The sequence below is a fragment of the Naegleria lovaniensis genome (assembly GCF_003324165.1).
Source record: "Naegleria lovaniensis strain ATCC 30569 chromosome Unknown tig001, whole genome shotgun sequence".
NCBI classification, from domain to species: domain Eukaryota; phylum Heterolobosea; class Eutetramitea; order Acrasida; family Naegleriidae; genus Naegleria; species Naegleria lovaniensis.
The window spans coordinates 312,688-330,454 of NW_025407823.1; the positions used below are offsets into that span (position 1 = coordinate 312,688).

General features: G+C 37.6%; 10 protein-coding genes across 10 annotated transcripts; 5 read left to right on the forward strand and 5 right to left on the reverse strand.

Annotated features, from left to right (window-relative positions):
* Positions 1 to 142: 142 nt before the first annotated feature.
* On the reverse strand, positions 143 to 448 carry C9374_003687 (uncharacterized protein; the record flags this gene model as incomplete). The annotated part of the gene is made up of 1 exon (XM_044693242.1): positions 143 to 448. The coding sequence occupies one exon, from the start codon at positions 446 to 448 to the stop codon at positions 143 to 145; it is 306 nt and encodes a 101-aa protein (XP_044555817.1).
* A 170-nt stretch (positions 449 to 618) lies between these two features.
* C9374_003688 (uncharacterized protein) lies at positions 619 to 1,680 on the reverse strand (the record flags this gene model as incomplete). Its single annotated transcript, XM_044693243.1, has 2 exons — positions 619 to 1,580; positions 1,662 to 1,680. The coding sequence occupies 2 exons, from the start codon at positions 1,678 to 1,680 to the stop codon at positions 619 to 621; spliced, it is 981 nt and encodes a 326-aa protein (XP_044555818.1).
* A 238-nt stretch (positions 1,681 to 1,918) lies between these two features.
* On the forward strand, positions 1,919 to 3,093 carry C9374_003689 (uncharacterized protein; the record flags this gene model as incomplete). The annotated part of the gene is made up of 3 exons (XM_044693244.1): positions 1,919 to 2,079; positions 2,159 to 2,461; positions 2,526 to 3,093. The coding sequence occupies 3 exons, from the start codon at positions 1,919 to 1,921 to the stop codon at positions 3,091 to 3,093; spliced, it is 1,032 nt and encodes a 343-aa protein (XP_044555819.1).
* Positions 3,094 to 3,304: 211 nt separating this feature from the next.
* Positions 3,305 to 8,635, forward strand: C9374_003690 (uncharacterized protein; the record flags this gene model as incomplete). Its single annotated transcript, XM_044693246.1, has 8 exons — positions 3,305 to 3,522; positions 3,585 to 3,811; positions 3,870 to 3,973; positions 4,028 to 4,166; positions 4,224 to 4,292; positions 4,350 to 4,402; positions 4,472 to 4,898; positions 4,992 to 8,635. 8 exons carry the CDS (start codon positions 3,305 to 3,307, stop codon positions 8,633 to 8,635), a joined length of 4,881 nt encoding a protein of 1,626 aa, XP_044555820.1.
* Positions 8,636 to 8,874: 239 nt separating this feature from the next.
* Positions 8,875 to 9,774, forward strand: C9374_003691 (uncharacterized protein; the record flags this gene model as incomplete). Its single annotated transcript, XM_044693247.1, has 1 exon — positions 8,875 to 9,774. The coding sequence occupies one exon, from the start codon at positions 8,875 to 8,877 to the stop codon at positions 9,772 to 9,774; it is 900 nt and encodes a 299-aa protein (XP_044555821.1).
* Positions 9,775 to 11,301: 1,527 nt separating this feature from the next.
* Positions 11,302 to 12,579, forward strand: C9374_003692 (uncharacterized protein; the record flags this gene model as incomplete). Its single annotated transcript, XM_044693248.1, has 2 exons — positions 11,302 to 11,530; positions 11,609 to 12,579. The coding sequence occupies 2 exons, from the start codon at positions 11,302 to 11,304 to the stop codon at positions 12,577 to 12,579; spliced, it is 1,200 nt and encodes a 399-aa protein (XP_044555822.1).
* Positions 12,580 to 12,602: 23 nt separating this feature from the next.
* C9374_003693 (uncharacterized protein) lies at positions 12,603 to 13,818 on the reverse strand (the record flags this gene model as incomplete). The annotated part of the gene is made up of 6 exons (XM_044693249.1): positions 12,603 to 13,014; positions 13,065 to 13,137; positions 13,194 to 13,248; positions 13,299 to 13,487; positions 13,537 to 13,657; positions 13,709 to 13,818. The coding sequence occupies 6 exons, from the start codon at positions 13,816 to 13,818 to the stop codon at positions 12,603 to 12,605; spliced, it is 960 nt and encodes a 319-aa protein (XP_044555823.1).
* A 48-nt stretch (positions 13,819 to 13,866) lies between these two features.
* Positions 13,867 to 14,315, forward strand: C9374_003694 (uncharacterized protein; the record flags this gene model as incomplete). The annotated part of the gene is made up of 2 exons (XM_044693250.1): positions 13,867 to 13,893; positions 14,049 to 14,315. The coding sequence occupies 2 exons, from the start codon at positions 13,867 to 13,869 to the stop codon at positions 14,313 to 14,315; spliced, it is 294 nt and encodes a 97-aa protein (XP_044555824.1).
* A 459-nt stretch (positions 14,316 to 14,774) lies between these two features.
* Positions 14,775 to 15,173, reverse strand: C9374_003695 (uncharacterized protein; the record flags this gene model as incomplete). Its single annotated transcript, XM_044693251.1, has 1 exon — positions 14,775 to 15,173. The coding sequence occupies one exon, from the start codon at positions 15,171 to 15,173 to the stop codon at positions 14,775 to 14,777; it is 399 nt and encodes a 132-aa protein (XP_044555825.1).
* A 47-nt stretch (positions 15,174 to 15,220) lies between these two features.
* On the reverse strand, positions 15,221 to 17,521 carry C9374_003696 (uncharacterized protein; the record flags this gene model as incomplete). Its single annotated transcript, XM_044693252.1, has 1 exon — positions 15,221 to 17,521. One exon carries the CDS (start codon positions 17,519 to 17,521, stop codon positions 15,221 to 15,223), a length of 2,301 nt encoding a protein of 766 aa, XP_044555826.1.
* Positions 17,522 to 17,767: the final 246 nt, after the last annotated feature.

The following is a 17,767-nucleotide window of genomic DNA, read 5'->3' on the forward strand; positions in this document are numbered from 1 at the left end:
AATTTGTCACCAAAGGTTCCCAAAGGAGTAACTCCAACAGTGACAACTTTCAGCTCCGTTTTTACCATCTTCTGCTGCAATTCCAATAACTCCAAACGAATTGGTTGGAGATGACAGAACAGCCATATCGAAAGACAAACTGTTAGGACTCTGCAAAAGAGGAATGCACAAACAAGCAATTATTTGGAGTCATAACATTCCACGAAGAGGGAGACAATGGTCCAATAGCAAAATGAATTCCTTCCACAGCAGTTGAAATGGTGTAATCACTTTCAGAAGTGAATGCTACCATAACGGTACGATAGACATTTCTTGCGGAATCTTCATACGTGATTTGACAGAATTTGTCATCTATAAAGCTAATCCTAGGGTTCTTCATGGCATTTCTCAATGGAATTAATCTATGGGTCGAGAATTCATTTCCAAGTAATTCTCGAGAGAGATGCATAGTTCGAGTCCTTGCTGATATAGAGAGCGAAAAACTGGGTTGAACGTTTGGATTCTGCAGCATTATCATTTCCAGCGAAGAGAGCACCAGGATTTGCACTACTCAAAATATCACGATAATTGAGATTGAATATTATCTTGGATTTTACAGTCATGGCTCCAGTGTTGGAATCAATGGTCACAGCTGCTAAAGAATTCAAAGAGTAAAACAGTAGATGCATCATTGGTGAAACTTGTTAAACCAACACTACATCCAATACCAGTAGGACCATCAGTTAATGCGGTCAGTAGAGACAACGTTTCGGTCGAGTTATCGTAGGACATGGTTATGAATTGACACTTGTCATTGAGAATAGAGTTGAAATATAAGGCAAATAAGGTCTTCTCAGATGCTCTTCCAGAGTTTGCCATTGCAATTGTAAATTGGTTTGCATAGAAATTTTGTGCTGAATTTCCATTTTGAACAAGTTGTGGACCGACCACATTGTTGGCGTTCACACTCAATTCAACCAAAGTCATTCCATCGACCACCAAGTTGACAACCACAGATTTCAAATGATTGACAAAAGCAGGTGGTGTGTTAGGTGTGGAACGAACATAGGTCAGTAAAAACTTTGCATTCACTTTCGCACCATTTGTTTGTTTGTAAAATAATTTCACGCCCAACAGCAAGTAGCTCGATCCATCATTGGCTGGGTTTTCAATCGCATTCAACACATCAAAGGAATGAGTGGTAAAGTACAACACTGGAGAATACATGACCAATCCATAGAAAATAAAAGCATCTTGTTTGGTTGTTGGATTTCTCACATGTTGAACCAAACATAGAGTGGAATAATCAGACAAATCACTCACATACGAAACCAGTAACGTGAAAGTGTCATTCAATTTGGGAGATTCCATAATTGAGCTAGTTAATGACAAATTATCAACGCTACACACTGAATTATTGTCACCTAAAGAAGATGCACAAAGTGAAACAGGTGATCCTTTCGAAATTGTGGCCTCTCCAACAGTAAAGGTTTTGATCACGGCATCTTCTGGATGAATGGGATTGAAAGGATTGGATGATGACACGGATTTGTAAATTAAACCACTCAACACAGCACTAGCAATGGCAGCAGCAAGAGTTGCTGTGATGATTACAAAGAAATTCCTGTACCAGTGAGGGCTGCTTTACCAGCTCGGTTGTGACTTGTGCTATTGTTATTCACGTTCAACATAACGGGACATTTTTTTCGCGAAATCTTGGAAGAAATTCACCCGTGTGAAGAGATTCCAATTTATAATTGACTTTGTTTTACAAAAACAATGATAAATTAGAGAAAATTTGAGCCATCAAATCAAAACGTTGGTTGTAAATCCGGATTTGCGATTGGATAATTTCGAAGATTTCTTGGGTTTAACAATTCATTCTTTGAAGGTTTGAATCAAAATTGTAAAGAAGTCTACTTTACAATCGTTCGAAAAAATGAAATCAAATTGTACGCATAGTAGACTTCCCTTTGTCTCACTGATTCCCCTTGCAAAGTTGGGAAAAGGAATGCACTCCGAAGCAGTTTCTTTTATGAAAAAGAGAGAAAGTTTTTGTGGGTTGTTGGTTGGAAATTACACCAAATATGGTCCTTCAAGGTAAACAAAAAATATTTTCATGATGTAATTATGTTAAGTACTAATTTCATGAATTTATTTTGAATTATTCAAATGAAAGGCTTCAAGATCAACTCTTCTCTGGAGATTTCATGGCTTTTATCAAACACGATCATGAAGAAGATGTTAAACATTTCGTCGGAGATGAAGCTTATGGTCATATATTTGGAGCCAAAACAATAGGAATGTATTGTCTCACAGTGTCTGGGACTTTGCTTTTCGAAATAGAAACGGTAGAGGAATTAAAAGGATTGCTTGACTTGGATGAAAATACTGCTCAAGTGGTCTTTGATGGAATGATTGAAAGAATGTACAAACAAATCTCAGACGAAACAATTTCCAAATATGGAGGCTCTATCAAAGGGTCAGTATTGTGACAACATAATTATTCACATGAACAATTGCTTACATTCATTTTAAATCTTTAGAGTAATTGGAGAGTATAAGGTGGGCTCTACTATTGTAGACAAGTTATTCAGGCTTGGTGTTTGGAAACAAGATGAAATGGCCCTACAAGAAAAGGAAAATCTCTACTCTTTCACCTTGGACAAGTTCATTCCCAAAACACATTCAACATTGTGTGATTCATCATCCAATATTACCTCGAGAAAGTTAATGGATTCAGACTTTTCTCAATATGTTGAGCTGAAAGGAATGTTTGAGAAGGAAATGGGTCTCACTGCTTCCTCACTGGAATCTCTTTCATACACATTTAAGACAACCATCACGTATGGAACTTTTTATGGAGAAAAGCTTTGTTCAACAGCCAGCTTGAATTCTTGGAGCGATTCACATGCAACCATTGGGTTTGTTTACACAATTCCTGACATGAGAAGAAAAGGTCTTGCTCGATGTACCTTTGATCTTCTTTTTCAAGACTGCAAGGATGAGCTGCGTCTCAAGTGTTTGGATTTGTTCACCAACACCGCTGACCACTTTTACATTGAGCTTGGGTTCGAGTTGGTTGGAGAGACTTGCATGTGCATGAGCAAATAATTTTAAAAGTGTGAAACCCTTGCGACATTAGGATTTCCGTCAATGCGCTCTACCAGCCGACAGCATGATGGATCTGATGTCGGATGTTAAACTTGCCACAATTTGTGTGAAAAGGTATCTTCAGTGGCTCTCATATCCGCTCTTCCGATTTCGAAGGGATTATTTCTCTCACACACTTTTTCAAAACAATACCTTAAAACCGTCTTCTGTCATGGCTCAACATTCTTTGTTGTTGCTCTTGGTAGCCACCATAGGATTCGTAACCTACTTTGCTTCGTTGGACATGATTCAACAAGTGAATGCTGCTGCAGGACAAGTGACCTACACAGTATCCACACTTGCGTCGAGTCTCAATGCACCCTATTGTTTATACACTGATTCATCGAATGGAGATGTTTATGTTTCAGAGTATTCAGACCACACCGTCCTGTAAGTAGTTAACTTCAAGTGTTGAGTAAAAAGCTTAACTTCTCACCGTCATCTGTTGATAGAAAAGTTACATCAGGTGGTTCAACTACTACGTTCGCTGGTACAGGTACAGGTGGAAATAGTGGAGACGGAGGAGCAGCAACATCAGCAAGACTACGCAATCCTTCAGGAGTATACATGTATAATAACGAGCTATACATTTGCGATTACAACAACCATAAAATAAGAAAAGTTGATACGAATGGCGACATTAGTACAATTGCAGGTACAGGAACAGCTGGTAGCTCTTGTAAGTAATGTTGTTAAACATTTTGTTAAGAGATTGGTGATTACGAATCTTTTCTCAGACGGTACCGCAACTTCCTCTCAAATCACTCATCCATGGTTTATCTATGTGTCTTCGAGTGGCGACATTTACTTTTCAGAGTATGATGGCCACCGAATCAAAAAGGTAAGTCAAACGATAGAAAGAGAATCAAGCATTCATTTGACACCATATTGACAGATCAGTGGTGGTGTTATTTCACTTGTTGCTGGAACTGGAACATCAGGATTCAGTGGAGATAATGGAGCAGCGACTAGTGCTGAAATCAGTTATCCTTGGGGAATGGTCATGTCTTCAAGTGGGGAACTTTTTTTTGCAGGTTTGTGTTAGACCAAATACTATTTAAAGAATTATGTAACAATGTTCTTGAAAAAAGATACTGGAAATCATAGAATTAGAAAAATTGCAACGAATGGAGAGATTTCAACAGTTGCAGGAACTGGAGGTATGTTTTAGAAATTCTATTCTAATATGATTTACTCAAAGTGTTCGATTACTGAAGGAACTTCATCATCTGCGGATGGAACCTTAGCAACGAGTGCTCAGCTTAACAAGGTAAGACGCATTATATGTTTGTGTGTTCTATATATTTGCATGACCTACATTGTGCCCTAACAACAACAGCCTGCTGGAGTCTTTTTTTCTACGAACAATGAACTCCTCATTACAGAACAAGAGGCACACAAAATTAGAAAAATTTCAAACGGATACATTTACACCCTTGCTGGTACAGGTTCCTCTGGCAGTTCAAACGGTGCAGCATCATCAGCATCCTTTAATGCACCTTCTGGCATCTTTGTTACCACAGATGGTATTATTTATGTATCCGAAAAAACTGGAAACCGAGTGAGAAAGATTACTCCTTCTTGTGATTCAGGATATGCATTAAGCTCAGATGGATCCAAATGTGATCCTGTGTGCTATGGAAAATCTAACAATGCTGCTTGTGGAGGACCTTCACAAGGTTCATGCTCGTCACCAGATAATTGCACCTGTACTTCATCTTGGAGTGGAGCTGAATGTTCAATGCCAATATGTTATGGCAAATCAGGTATGTAATGATTTCTTTGTGTATATTTTCCATGACGAATTCGTTTTGTTGCCTTCCAATGAACATGAACGAATTCAACATTTTTCACAACAGGAAATGATGCATGTGGTGGGCCTACCAAAGGTTCATGTACAACTCCAGGCACTTGTTCATGCACAGCGAATTGGAGCGGTTCTGAATGTCAAATTACTACCTGTTTTGGATTCAATAGTGATGATACTGCAAATGTTTGTAATGGTAAAGGTACTTGTATCGATAAGGACACTTGTTCGTGCTCTTCCAATTATGCTGGTTCTCAATGTCAATATCCCAAATGTAATGGTATTAGTGGAGAAAATACAGCCTCTGTGTGTAGAGGTCGTGGAACTTGTGTGAATGTGAATCAATGCCAGTGTAACGCCAACTATGCTGGAAACGATTGTGAGTATGCGTATTGTAATGGCATCCCTGCCAATGACACTGCCAATGTTTGTAACGGAAGAGGATCATGCAATGATGTGGATGTTTGTGCTTGTACATCCAATTACGGAGGAAAATTCTGTGAATTCGCCAAGTGCAATGGAATTATTGCAAACCAAACAGCTACAGTATGTAGTGGTCGAGGATCTTGCAATGATGTGGATGTTTGTGTATGTACTGACACCAATCAATATGGAGGACAATGGTGTCAACTCGCAAAATGTAATGGAATTCTCTCAAATCAAACGGGTACGGTGTGTACAGGAAGAGGAAGTTGTAATGCACCTGATACATGTGCCTGCACACAACCTTCCTTGTACGGTGGACAATATTGTGAACTCCCTAAATGCAACAACAAGCTCTCTAACGAGACTGGAGTCTGTAATGCCAGAGGAACTTGCTCATCACCCAATACTTGTACTTGTACTGACCCAGCCAAATTTGGTGGAAACGACTGTGAATATCCCAAGTGTTTTGGCATTCTTCAAACAATGGCATCTACGGTGTGTAGTGGTCATGGTTCATGCGACGCTCCAGACGTGTGTCGATGTAATGCTGGATGGACAGGACCAGCATGTGCCATGCCTACCTGTTATGGAATTAATCAAAATGAAACGAGTAGTGTTTGCAATGGTCGTGGAACTTGTAACGGTCCTGATCTCTGTGCCTGTAATTCTCAGTGGGGTGGTCCAACTTGTGCCATACCAAAATGTTTTGGAATTTTACAAAATGTAACTTTGAATGTTTGCAATGGACATGGTTTGTGTGATGCTCCAGATGTTTGTGTGTGTAATGCTCAATGGGGTGGTCCAAGCTGTTCCATACCAAAATGCTTTGGCGTTTTTCAGAACGTGACTTTGAGTGTTTGTAATGGTCATGGTTCCTGTGATGCTCCCGATGTGTGTCGATGCAATGCTGGATGGGGTGGCTCTGCTTGTGCCTTACCCAAGTGTGGCAGCTTTTTACAGAATCAAACGTCCACCGTGTGTAGTGGTCATGGTTCATGCGACGGCCCAGACATGTGTCGATGTAGTGCTGGATGGACTGGACAACTTTGTGACATGCCCATTTGTTTTGGAGTGAGACAAAATTTGACAGGAACTGTGTGCGGTGGACATGGTTTATGTGACGCTCCTGATACGTGTCGATGCAGTACTCAATGGGGTGGGCCAACTTGTTCCATTCCCAAATGTTTTGGAATTTTACAAAATGTAACTTTCAGTGTTTGTAACGGACATGGTTCATGTGATGCACCAGATGCGTGTCGGTGTGATTCAGGTTGGACAGGTCCATCCTGTAATATTCCAATTTGTTATGGTATTTTAGCGAATCAATCTTCAACTGTTTGCAGTGGACGAGGTTCTTGCAATGGTCCTGACTCGTGTAATTGTCATACCAATTATTATGGGGAGAGGTGTGAAAAAACAACTTGTAATGGTCTTGCTTCAGATGATGTGAATGTTTGTTATGGACATGGAACATGTTCCTCCTTTAACAATTGTACGTGTCATAGTGGTTATGGTCCATCGAGTACTTGTCAATATCCAATATGTGGAGGATTGTTGGCCAATGACACTAGAGTCTGCAATGATTCTCGTGGAATTTGTACATTGCCAGAAAAGTGCTCACCTCTAGATCCTGTATGTTATGGAAAAGCAAAGAATGTATCGACTGTTTGCAGTGGAAATGGTACTTGTATTGACTGGGATGAATGTCTTTGTAACCCTAGTTATTACGGCAATGTTTGTCAATTCTGGAAATGTAATGGCAAAAACTTTAATGATTCGTTGGTGTGTAGTGCACATGGTACTTGTGCTTCTGTGAATTATTGTGCCTGTAACAGTGGATGGTATGGTAAGAATTGTGAGATACCCATGTGTGCTGGAAAATTGGCAACCTCTCCTGAGGTTTGTAATTTCAAGAATGGTACCTGTACCACACCAGGTCCATGCTCTTGCTACACAGGTTACACGGGTCCAGATTGTAGTATACCAATTTGTTATGGAACACCTGGAAATTCATCTCAAGTGTGTTCAGGAAGAGGTAGTTGTGTCAGTAAGGACAATTGTATCTGTGATCCTGCAAAATACGATGGCACCCAATGTGAAAACTACAAGTGTTATGGAATTTCTCAAACAAGTTCAAATGTCTGTAGCGGAAATGGTACATGTATTGGTGTAGATTCTTGTAGTTGTTTCGCAAATTATACTGGTTCTAAGTGTGACATTGTCATGTGTTCAGGAAAATCAGCACAAGATTCCTCTGTGTGTAGTGGAAATGGTCAATGTATTGGTGTGAATAAGTGTCAATGTAATAGTGGATACTATGGTTCGAATTGTGAATATACCACCTGCAATGGAATTGCCTCAGATAGTACTGATGTTTGTAATTATAAGAATGGTACTTGTGCTGCCTATAACAAGTGTGTCTGTAATTCTCAATGGACTGGAAATGATTGTGAAATTACCTCTTGCTATGGAACTTTCTCTAATGATAGCTCTGTTTGTAATGGAAATGGTATTTGCCAGTTGCCAGACTCATGCACATGTCGTAATTCCAGCTATTATGGTGGATCGACATGTCTTCCAAAATGTTTTGGTATTTTATCAGACGTTACTGGTGTTTGTAGTGGACATGGATCTTGTGATGCTCCGAATGTATGTCGTTGTTCGAGTAGTGGATACCTTTACTCAGATTGTTCTCTGTTTTATGTTCCTGCTTCAGGCATTACTTTACAATTCAATAGCACCACAGCTTATGTGAATGAGGCCTCGACATCACTCACTCTCTCTCTCAGTCATCCAACCTTTGCAGCCACTTATATTGGTAGAACTGTGAGAATTGCCTTTGATTTTGAATTTAATGGACAAGTTACTTCCAATCAAACGTATGATGTTGTTCCATCCTCATCAACAACCAATGTACAAATAATTGCTCCATCATACTCCAATACTGGTTCTCTGAAGGCTTATGTAGTGTTGGTGGATCGTACCACCTCAGTGACCATTTCAGATCGCGTATCATCGAGTGCTGTTGCAATTCAAGTTCGACCAAAGCCAAGCGTTATCACCTCTTCCCCTCGTAATACCGATGGAGGAAATGGCGGAGCTATTGCAGCTGGTGTCATTGTTCCTTTGGTTGTGATTGGAGGTGTTACTGGTCTCACAGCTACTATTGTCTCAGTGGTTGTTTTTATGAAGAAGAAAGCTGCTGCAGCTGCTGCAAGAGAAATTTCTGTTGCTCAACACACAAATGTTGAATTGGTCGAAGGATTCTAAGAGTGTACACACTGTGTGAAGTATTCAATAATGAAATTTTAACCATCTAAGCCAACATTAAAAACTGTAGTTTGCGGGGTAACTAGTTCCATCAGGTGAAAAAAACAAAAAAATTATGAATGCATAGAAACACGGATGATCGAATCTCGAGACGATTGCATGCACTCTCGAGACATGTGTTCTCTGTGCCGTTTAATTTTTGCAGAGAGCATGGAGGAGAGCTTGTTTCAACGCTTTCAATGGATCAGCAACCAACAATTTTGCAAAATTCTACACGTGTCGGACAGGATAGAGCCTTGAATAATTACTTCTTTCTTGATCGTACATCATCTCATGTTTACATAAAGAATCCTGAACCATTGATGCAGAGAGGAGATGTTGAAAATATTAATTTATTTCTGAATGATGATAATGTCGATCATAATGACATTCAAGATGATGAATTATTGGATATTTTAAATTCCGAAACAACACAAGAACGCCAAGAGAGCAAAGAAGAATTCGAAGAAAAAAAACGAAAATTATTAATTTTATTGGATCAAGCTGTAGAAGCGAAAATGAAGGTTTCAAAAGCATTCCCCGAAAAGTTAGCCATGTTTGGTGACAATTTATCAAGATTTAATCTTAATTGGCATCCAGGTTGGAGGGAACCTGAAAGATTTATTCCTGACATAGACTGTGATCCATATAGAGGAGCATGTTCAGTCAGTAGCTGTGCTTGCCAAATGTTTCAATCATGGCCAGTTGGAGAGCAAGGAAATGAGCTCTATGTATATAATCCCAAGATTGTTAACCCAGAATCAGAATTGTGTAGAGAGTGTCATCATTTGAAATCAGATCATTATCTTGCAACTAAAGCAGATAAAACCAAGTTGAAAGAATTTTCCCCAGAGAATATGGAAAAGTATGCAATACAAGTGAGTGATGATATTCCTCCAAAACATCCAAGTGAAATTCCCACTCATTTCCTTTCGAGATTCTATGAAGAAAATCCAATACACCCTGGAGCAAGTCCAAACGTGAACAAACTCAAATTGCTTGAGGAAACAGAAGCTAATGATAAAAAGAAAAGAATGTCATCTATGGATGTTGATGATGGATTGGAAGATGAGGACGACCCACTTGCTGACGAGCTGTAGAGTTGATTGGGTCACCACATAAATCTGGCTTCATTTCCATCAGGTCCTGTAAATGGTTTGAAAAGGAATATGTATATGGTAATGCTATTGATTAGAATATACCAAATTATGTTGATGATATCCACTCGAGTATACATGCGCTTTGATTCTTCCGATGAACTATTATGCTTGAGATTCAAATGAATAAGCAGGAATGGTACTATAAAGTACCTAAATTCTACTAGTGGAAGAGGTATAAGGTTAAGAGCAGTACAACCAAGAAATACTATGGTCCACAGCAAGGATCTCTGTTTTCTTATCTCTGAATAGATCAATAATAGACATATTGCATAAATTGGAGAATATATGATGCAATATTTCCAGGGAATGATGGAACTAATATGAATTTTAAAAAGCTTTCTCCACAAATAGAAAATGTAGTGTCTGTTATCACTCAACATGAAAATGTGCACGTAGCTAAAATAGTAAGAAAGGACTGCAAAGCAAGGAATGAGAATTATCAAACTTATAGTAATACCTTTCCAATTTCTGACTTCTTGTTTCCAATTCATAAATCTGTAGATTAGTAAACCTGGGTCCATAACACAAGCAAACACTAGAAAGTAAAAGATCTGAGAAATATGAGCAATCGCAATATGATTAGACTTATCTCCCACAGTTAGACCCCCATTCCACACAACAAATAAAATAAAAAGTATTGCTAACAGCACAAAACTCCAAAATTGAATTAATATTCTAGTAAAATTCTCAAAAAACGTGTTGATAAATGTCGAAATCTGAGAAAATAGGCTTTCTGTTTCAAAATTTTCTCTATTTTCCAATACCTCTACCAAGTATGACATTACAATCCAAAATGCCCATATAATATTACTTTGTCGAAAGAGAACAGCAACAAGGGCACAAACTCCGCTCGCTGTTATTTGCTCTTTTCTTGAGAAGTAAAAAGACATGCATACAAATAAACATGATCCAACATCTGTATAATAGAGAAATGCAAAAAAGTATAAGAGAGGAAACAATACTAATCGGAAAGCTCTCAAGTCATCATGCAAAATTTTTCCAAACAATAAAAACAAGCCAATCAAAAACAGCCCGTTTATACTTCGAAAAGAACCACTCGTTCCCATGAACTCTTTGAAAAATCCAACACTCATTCCTGCATGTTCATAAATGTATGAAAATAAATATAAGCCTGGAAGTGTTGTGATCTTGTCATCCCATTCCGTGAATTTGTTTTGAACATATTTCATCGCTTGTGGAATATGAAATATTTCATCCATATACGGTTCGGGCACCAATTTGTTCACTTGGTTTGATATGAGCACCAATGAGCCAAGAAGAAAAGAAATCAATAACACAACTCTCATCATTTTTTTTTTAATTTCTTTTCTTTTTTTGATTCATCTCAATTAATTCAGCGTCAAAGGCCAGTTATTTGTTATTAGTAACAAGTATTAAAAACTATCTTTGTTCTTTCAACAATTTATTCAATTTTCATTCCAAATTCGATACATGCACGGGAAAAAAATGTCCTTCGTCATTATTCCTCCTCCCCGCTCGGAAAGCCTTTCAGATATTTTAGCACCAAGCAATACGTCATTGACTCGAGACCACAGCACTGCTAATTTATCAAAATCTAATAATGTGTTGTTTACTGGGTTTAATTTACATGCTTCAATGGTCGCGATCGGAACAGAACAAGGTTTTAAAATATTTTCATGCGCTTATGGCCACTTTCGGAAAGAATTTGATTTGAGTGAGTATTATTTGTACAAAATATCAAGTTGTAAATAGTTGGAAATTGATGATTAATACTTGAAAATATTTCATTTAGAATTTATTGATGGAGGAATTTCATTTGTTTCTTTTATGGACAAAGACAAGGATTCAGTGGCACTAGTTGGAGGCGGATCTAGACCTGCATTTTCAATGAACAAAATTGTATTTTACAACTACAAGGAAAGAAGAGTAACAAATGAGCTAATTTGCTCTAGAAATGTCATTTCTGTCCATTCCAAAAAGGATATTTTTGTAGCCGTAGCAGAAGACATGATATTTATTTATGACATCAGAAATAGACAACCAATACATGCTTTGAAAACAGCTATCAACCATCATGGTCTATTTGCTATGGTGTATCTGAAGGACCGTAAACAATTTTTAATGGCTTACCCTGATGAAACATGCAGCGACGGCCCTTTGGGGAATATCAAGCTCATATGGTTATGTTCATCAACTCACAAAATTCTTCAAGAATCTGTTATTCACGCCCACGAATCTTCCATTCGCTGCTTTTCCTTAAGTGACGACGGAACAATGTTATCTACCACTTCTGAGAAAGGTACAATTGTAAGGGTTTTTAACACGGATAGTGGAGACAAGAAGATAGAATTCAAAAGAGGAGCTCTTACAAGCGACGTCTATTCGTTATGTTTCAGTCATGACGGAGCCTTCCTTGCATGTATGTCCTCAAACGGGACGTTGCATATATTTGTTGTAGATTATGAAGCTTGGAAAAAACAGCGACTGTTAGCACAAGGTCAAACAGACTCGAGTTGGACAAGCACTCTATGGGATTATGTTCCATCTTCAATTACAAGCTCGTTGGAAGCTACTCCTAAGAGCGTGTTTAGATACAAAAATATAGAAGGAATATCTGTTTGTGCATTTGAATCAACAGATGACTCAATACTACTGTGCACAAATAAGGGAGTGTACATGAGCTTAAAGTTTGATTGGAATTGCTCTGGCTCAGAGAATATTAATGAAGCTCCCACAGACAAATATGTTGCAAATATTGATTGATGTATGTACATTAAATTACAAAATTAACATTTGCCACTGATATTAAGCTCTGAATAATCAGCAGGAAGCGGAGACGTAAAAAAGTAAGGGTGTCTGAGAGCTTCTTGAGCACTGTATCTCTTGCTGGCATCAAATTGAAGAAGGTGCGTCATAAGATCAATTGCAATTTCTGGTGCATTTGGGATGAGCTCACTTAGAGCTCTAACCTTCACCTTTGAAAATGTAATTTTTCCAAAATCAGGTAATTTCGAAACTCCTGGCCAAGTGGTTTCAGATGGCACTCCAAGCAATGTCAACACTTTATACAATTGATCAATATCATTCTCTCCTGTAAAAAGAGGAGATAAGTTATATAACTCTGCCATGACGCAACCTGCTGCCCAAATGTCTACTTTATAATTGTAGGATCTGCTACCATACAACAATTCTGGAGCTCTACAGCAAGCGTAAAATATGAAGCTATGAAAAATCAACGACAACCTTACCTATACCATCGTGTAGCCACTTGATGTGAATATGACTGATCGTTACCAAGATACAACGTTGCCAATCCAAAATCTATTCCAAAATGCAGCTCAATAACAAATAATAAATACGTGTAGATTTTCACTTACCTCCTAGTTTTAACTCTCCCAAAGAGTTGAACAATAAGTTGGCTGGTTTAATATCCTTCAGTCCAATGTCAATTAATTTTCAAGAGACTTTCTGAAACAACATACTCTATGCATAATATTATTTGTGTGACAGTTGTTTAACCCTTTCAGCAACATTAACATGATACATTTAATGTGTGACTCTTGAAAAGGCGTTTTTTGAGACTTAATTATCTTAGCTAAATCAGTTTTCATGTATTCCAACGATAGCACAAGCGAAGACCCATTCACAAACACTTCATACAACCTCAGCACCTGAGATGCTGCAGTCATCACTCATCATACAACAACAATTTTAACCTACGTTATTATGATTAACATGCTGCAAACTCTTTGCTTCCCGAATCACATTCTTTGGAAAATCTTCATATTCCTGCTTCCGAATCCTTATTTTCTTTAAGGCCACAACTTTACCATCTGCCTTTCTATATCAAATTCAAATTAAACGAGTTTCAATACAGCCGATCAATACACACCTCTTTGCTTTTAAAACGACTCCAAATGTTCCTTCCCCAATCTTTTCAATGATTGTATAATTCTCCATTAAATAATTGACATGTCCATTGATTGATGAATTGAGAGACATTTTTTTGATGAGGTTAAATTAATTTTGAGAAATTAATTAAATACAAAAATGTCTCAACAGCCCTTTAGCGAGGAGGTGGGTTTGATGCAACAAATATTTCCAACAATATTTTTGTTCGTGATCGTGATTGGATTTAATTTATGGAAACTCGGAATTATTTAAAAATTAAACGTTTCATGAAATTCGGAATCATTTGTACATGTATTAATTCATGAAATACATTCAAAAAGGAGAGTAGTGATATTGATACGATAATTGAAGGACTCGGATCTTGTGCAAAGCAATATTGGGAAATGGACAAGTGTTTGGAAGCCCACAACCATTCATGGTCTGCTTGTCAAGCTGCTGTTTTAAACCTCAAGAAGTGCTACAATGATCTTGAACAAAAGGGTCTTCGCTCGGTGCAAAACGACCGTGCTGTGCAAGCTGAAATTCAACGTTTGAAATTAGCAAAGAAAAAGCAAGAAATGGAAAAACGAATGACGAAAAATGAATAACACACTATTTACAAAATTAAGAAACGCCATTGAAACCACAAAGCACACTCAGCGTGGTGTTTTCTTAATTTTGCAAAGATATCTCAGTTAAGAAATTGTAAGCATCATTATTTGAGGATCAATAATCAACAAATGAAATTAGTATTTTTATCAGTCTTAAAACGCTTTTCAATGTTTCAGTTGCACGAAGTTTGAGGACTTCGATATTCTGTTCTGGTCAATCATTTCATTCATCGCAAGCACTTCATTGGTTTTGGAAGATTGGTGTCGTGTGAACAAATTGAGAGTGGTATTTATTATCTCAGGATACATGTTCGTTTTGTATTGCCTCAACAGAGTTAGCTAAACCAGCGAAACAATGACTGCGCTAGACCTGAATTCCTAATTGAGGTACTTGCAAAGATCTTGCTTGAAAGTAATAAATTGAATCGAATCGGCTTCTGAATACTATCGCTATCATTACTTCTTTCTCTTTTTTGATGTTGTAGTTTTTTTGGCTGCAGCTGTGGTGCCATCACAAGCCACAATTTTCACGTAATCGAGTGTACTACATTTATGATTTCCCAATTTGACTTGAACATCTTTTAGAGTCCAAACATAAACATTATTATTAAAATTAAATGTAATACATTGATCGGCTTTCAGGGTCATTTTGTTGTTAAGTTTTGTTGCCAGTGCATTACAAATACTCTTGTCAAAAACCTTCATTACTCTTTCAACTACAGTGTCCGATACTTTATCTTGGTCTTTTAGTTGATCCAAAGCTTTTTGCAATTGTACTCCGAGTGTTCCGTGTCGATACAGCCCCACAAGATTTTGTTGTGCTGGAGGTGTTGTTGACGAATTGTTGTTGGACATTTTTTTTTGAAGTGAGCAACTATTTTTAAAAACGCTTGTTTAAATTTTCATTTACTTGGACTACTCTCTTTCGATTCTTTCACTCGTTTGTACAACAACTTTAAGGCTTGTCTAGCAGAAATTGCAATTCTAGAATCAAACTTTCCCAACAAAAATGCAATCACTTCTCCTGCAATTGCTAATGAAGAGCTTGATGACTTGTTTTGCTTTTTGAAAATTTCATCTGAAATCATTTGACTTGTAACTGTCTCTGACATGAGATGTTTCAAATCTGTTTTTTCAAATGTTAGAAAATTGTACAATAGTAGACCCAAGTTGCAAATAGCAGGTGTTTTGCTTTTTGAAGCAATCCACCAATCAGTGACTCTTATCTTGAGAGCACTTGTTACAAGATCCAATTGTTCAACAAGAATGTTTTGTGTCTTAATATTTCCATAGTCTAAACGTGCTTCTTCAAGAGAGTTGAATGCTTCCAATGAATACTTGATAAGCGATAGTATCATTCTAGTATTGAGGTGTATTCTCTCTTTGGTGACGTTGTCTAAACTTCCATGTGAATAGTAAGGTGTAGTGAATGCCAAATGTTGAACCTTCTTAATTTTCTGATTATTGATGGTCTCTGGTTTCAAAATATCAAATATTGGAATAATGTTGGACTTTTCAAAATCCTTTGCTTTCTTGAGAGTGATAATCATTTCTGAAAGTCTCTCTTCTGCATTATTACCTTTAAAGTTCAAATATTTCAGAATTATTTTTCGATTTTCCTTGTTAAGCTGTTTTTCTTCAGCAAGGAATGTTATTGAAACATATTGTTCCGTTGTTTCTGATTGCAATTGCTTGATAATTTTGTAATTATCAATAGCCTTGATAGTTGTTGTCTCTGTTACGTTTTCGTCAACCTTTTCTTCGAGTCTCATCTTGACAGGTTGTTTCATTTTACGAAAATTGTGCTCTGATGGGTCGAATACTACCCAATCTTCACAATCGTCATCAAAAATGTCAATAGAATAAGAGTTCATTGAAATGGATAACTTTTCTTCAAAAATGGGAATGATGTTTTCTTCATTGTAAGCTTCATCAAGAGAAATCTTCTTCTTCTTTCCTTCTAATTCAACTAGCAGTACCACACATCTACTGGATGTTTTTTGGAGAGTCTCCATATATGTCACAAGTGCTGACTTGTTATTACCATACATGATTCTTTCCAGCTCAGTTTGAATTGTGAATATTTGTCTTTGATTTCTAATTGGAGTGTTTTTAAAAAAAGTTGGATCTGAAAGTTCATTCAACAATTGTAAATTTCGTTCCACAAATTCCTTTCCGTGACGTCGAACAATGAAAAAAACTCCATCTAAAAGGTTTGTTGCATAAACACTCTTCTTTGCAACTGACCATTCACTGTCTGAAACGACTCGAAAGCTGTCTAGAAGCGTTTTGAGGCAAGAGTCAGGATTAATACTTGAAATGGACAAGAACATTAGCACCCAAGAGCCGTAAGTGGATTCACAATAAGGATTTGTCAATACATGCTCTTCTTCATAGAGAAGATGGTAATAAGCCTTATGAAATCCTTTAGGCTCGCCCTCTGCAACTCTTTCAAGCATAAAACAAAAGTCTTTCACAATGGGATGACAAACTGTGCTAGAAAAAGTCTCTGAAAGTATTGTGGCTTTCAGAATAGACCTTAATACTTGTTCTGAGATACAATTAACAAAATCATTGGCAGTTAAGAAGGTAAATCCTTTCCAGAATGAAACAATACATGAAAATATGGTCGACAAGTCTCCATGCTCTTCAGGAAACTTGGAAAAGAAGGCACTCGCTCTCACACGTGCCTTTTCCAACAGTTCCTCAATGGTGTATGGTTTGGATGCAATAAAGGAGTTATGGATGCAACAAACCGAAAATGATTTTCCCATTCTCATTTGTGTGATCACCAAATTCAACGAGTGCAATTCTCGAAACAACATCATGGCACTATTGGCAACTGATTCAAAAGATTGAATGGCTGTCTCTAAAGAATAAACTGTCATGGCATAGTTTTCTTCTTTCGTAGGATTGTTGTGCACATCTGCTAACTTGATCCTTAATTCTTCAATCAAGTCTTCCATTATGAGATGATGTTTGGTGTTGCTAAAAAAGAAATTCGATGCAAGTTCTCTATTGGTCTCTAGCCACGCCTCAAATTCATCTCTAAACTCTCGAGTACGTGCATGACTTGCTGAATGACGCATCCTCAATTTTGAGAAAAAGTCCACGAAGTCTTGACCATCCGATGTTATTTGTGGTTCTGCATTGTTAACAACGTTGTTCGAGGTTGTTGTTGGTGATGATGACGGCTTTATCATTTTTGTGTCTCAGAAGTGTGTGCGTGCAATATTTTACTAGTATAATTTCGGATCATAAACAATGTCGTTGCGTCAAATAATGAATGTCGTATGATGATGAATCAATGGCACTCCAAAGGTCAGTAGCGAGTGTGTGGAGTCAAGGAGTGATGGAATGTGTGTGTTGTGATGAAAAGCGTTTTTTTGTTCGGAGATGTTCATGACTCTGGACAGAGTGGAAACTCACTGAAGGTCATAGAAATTGAG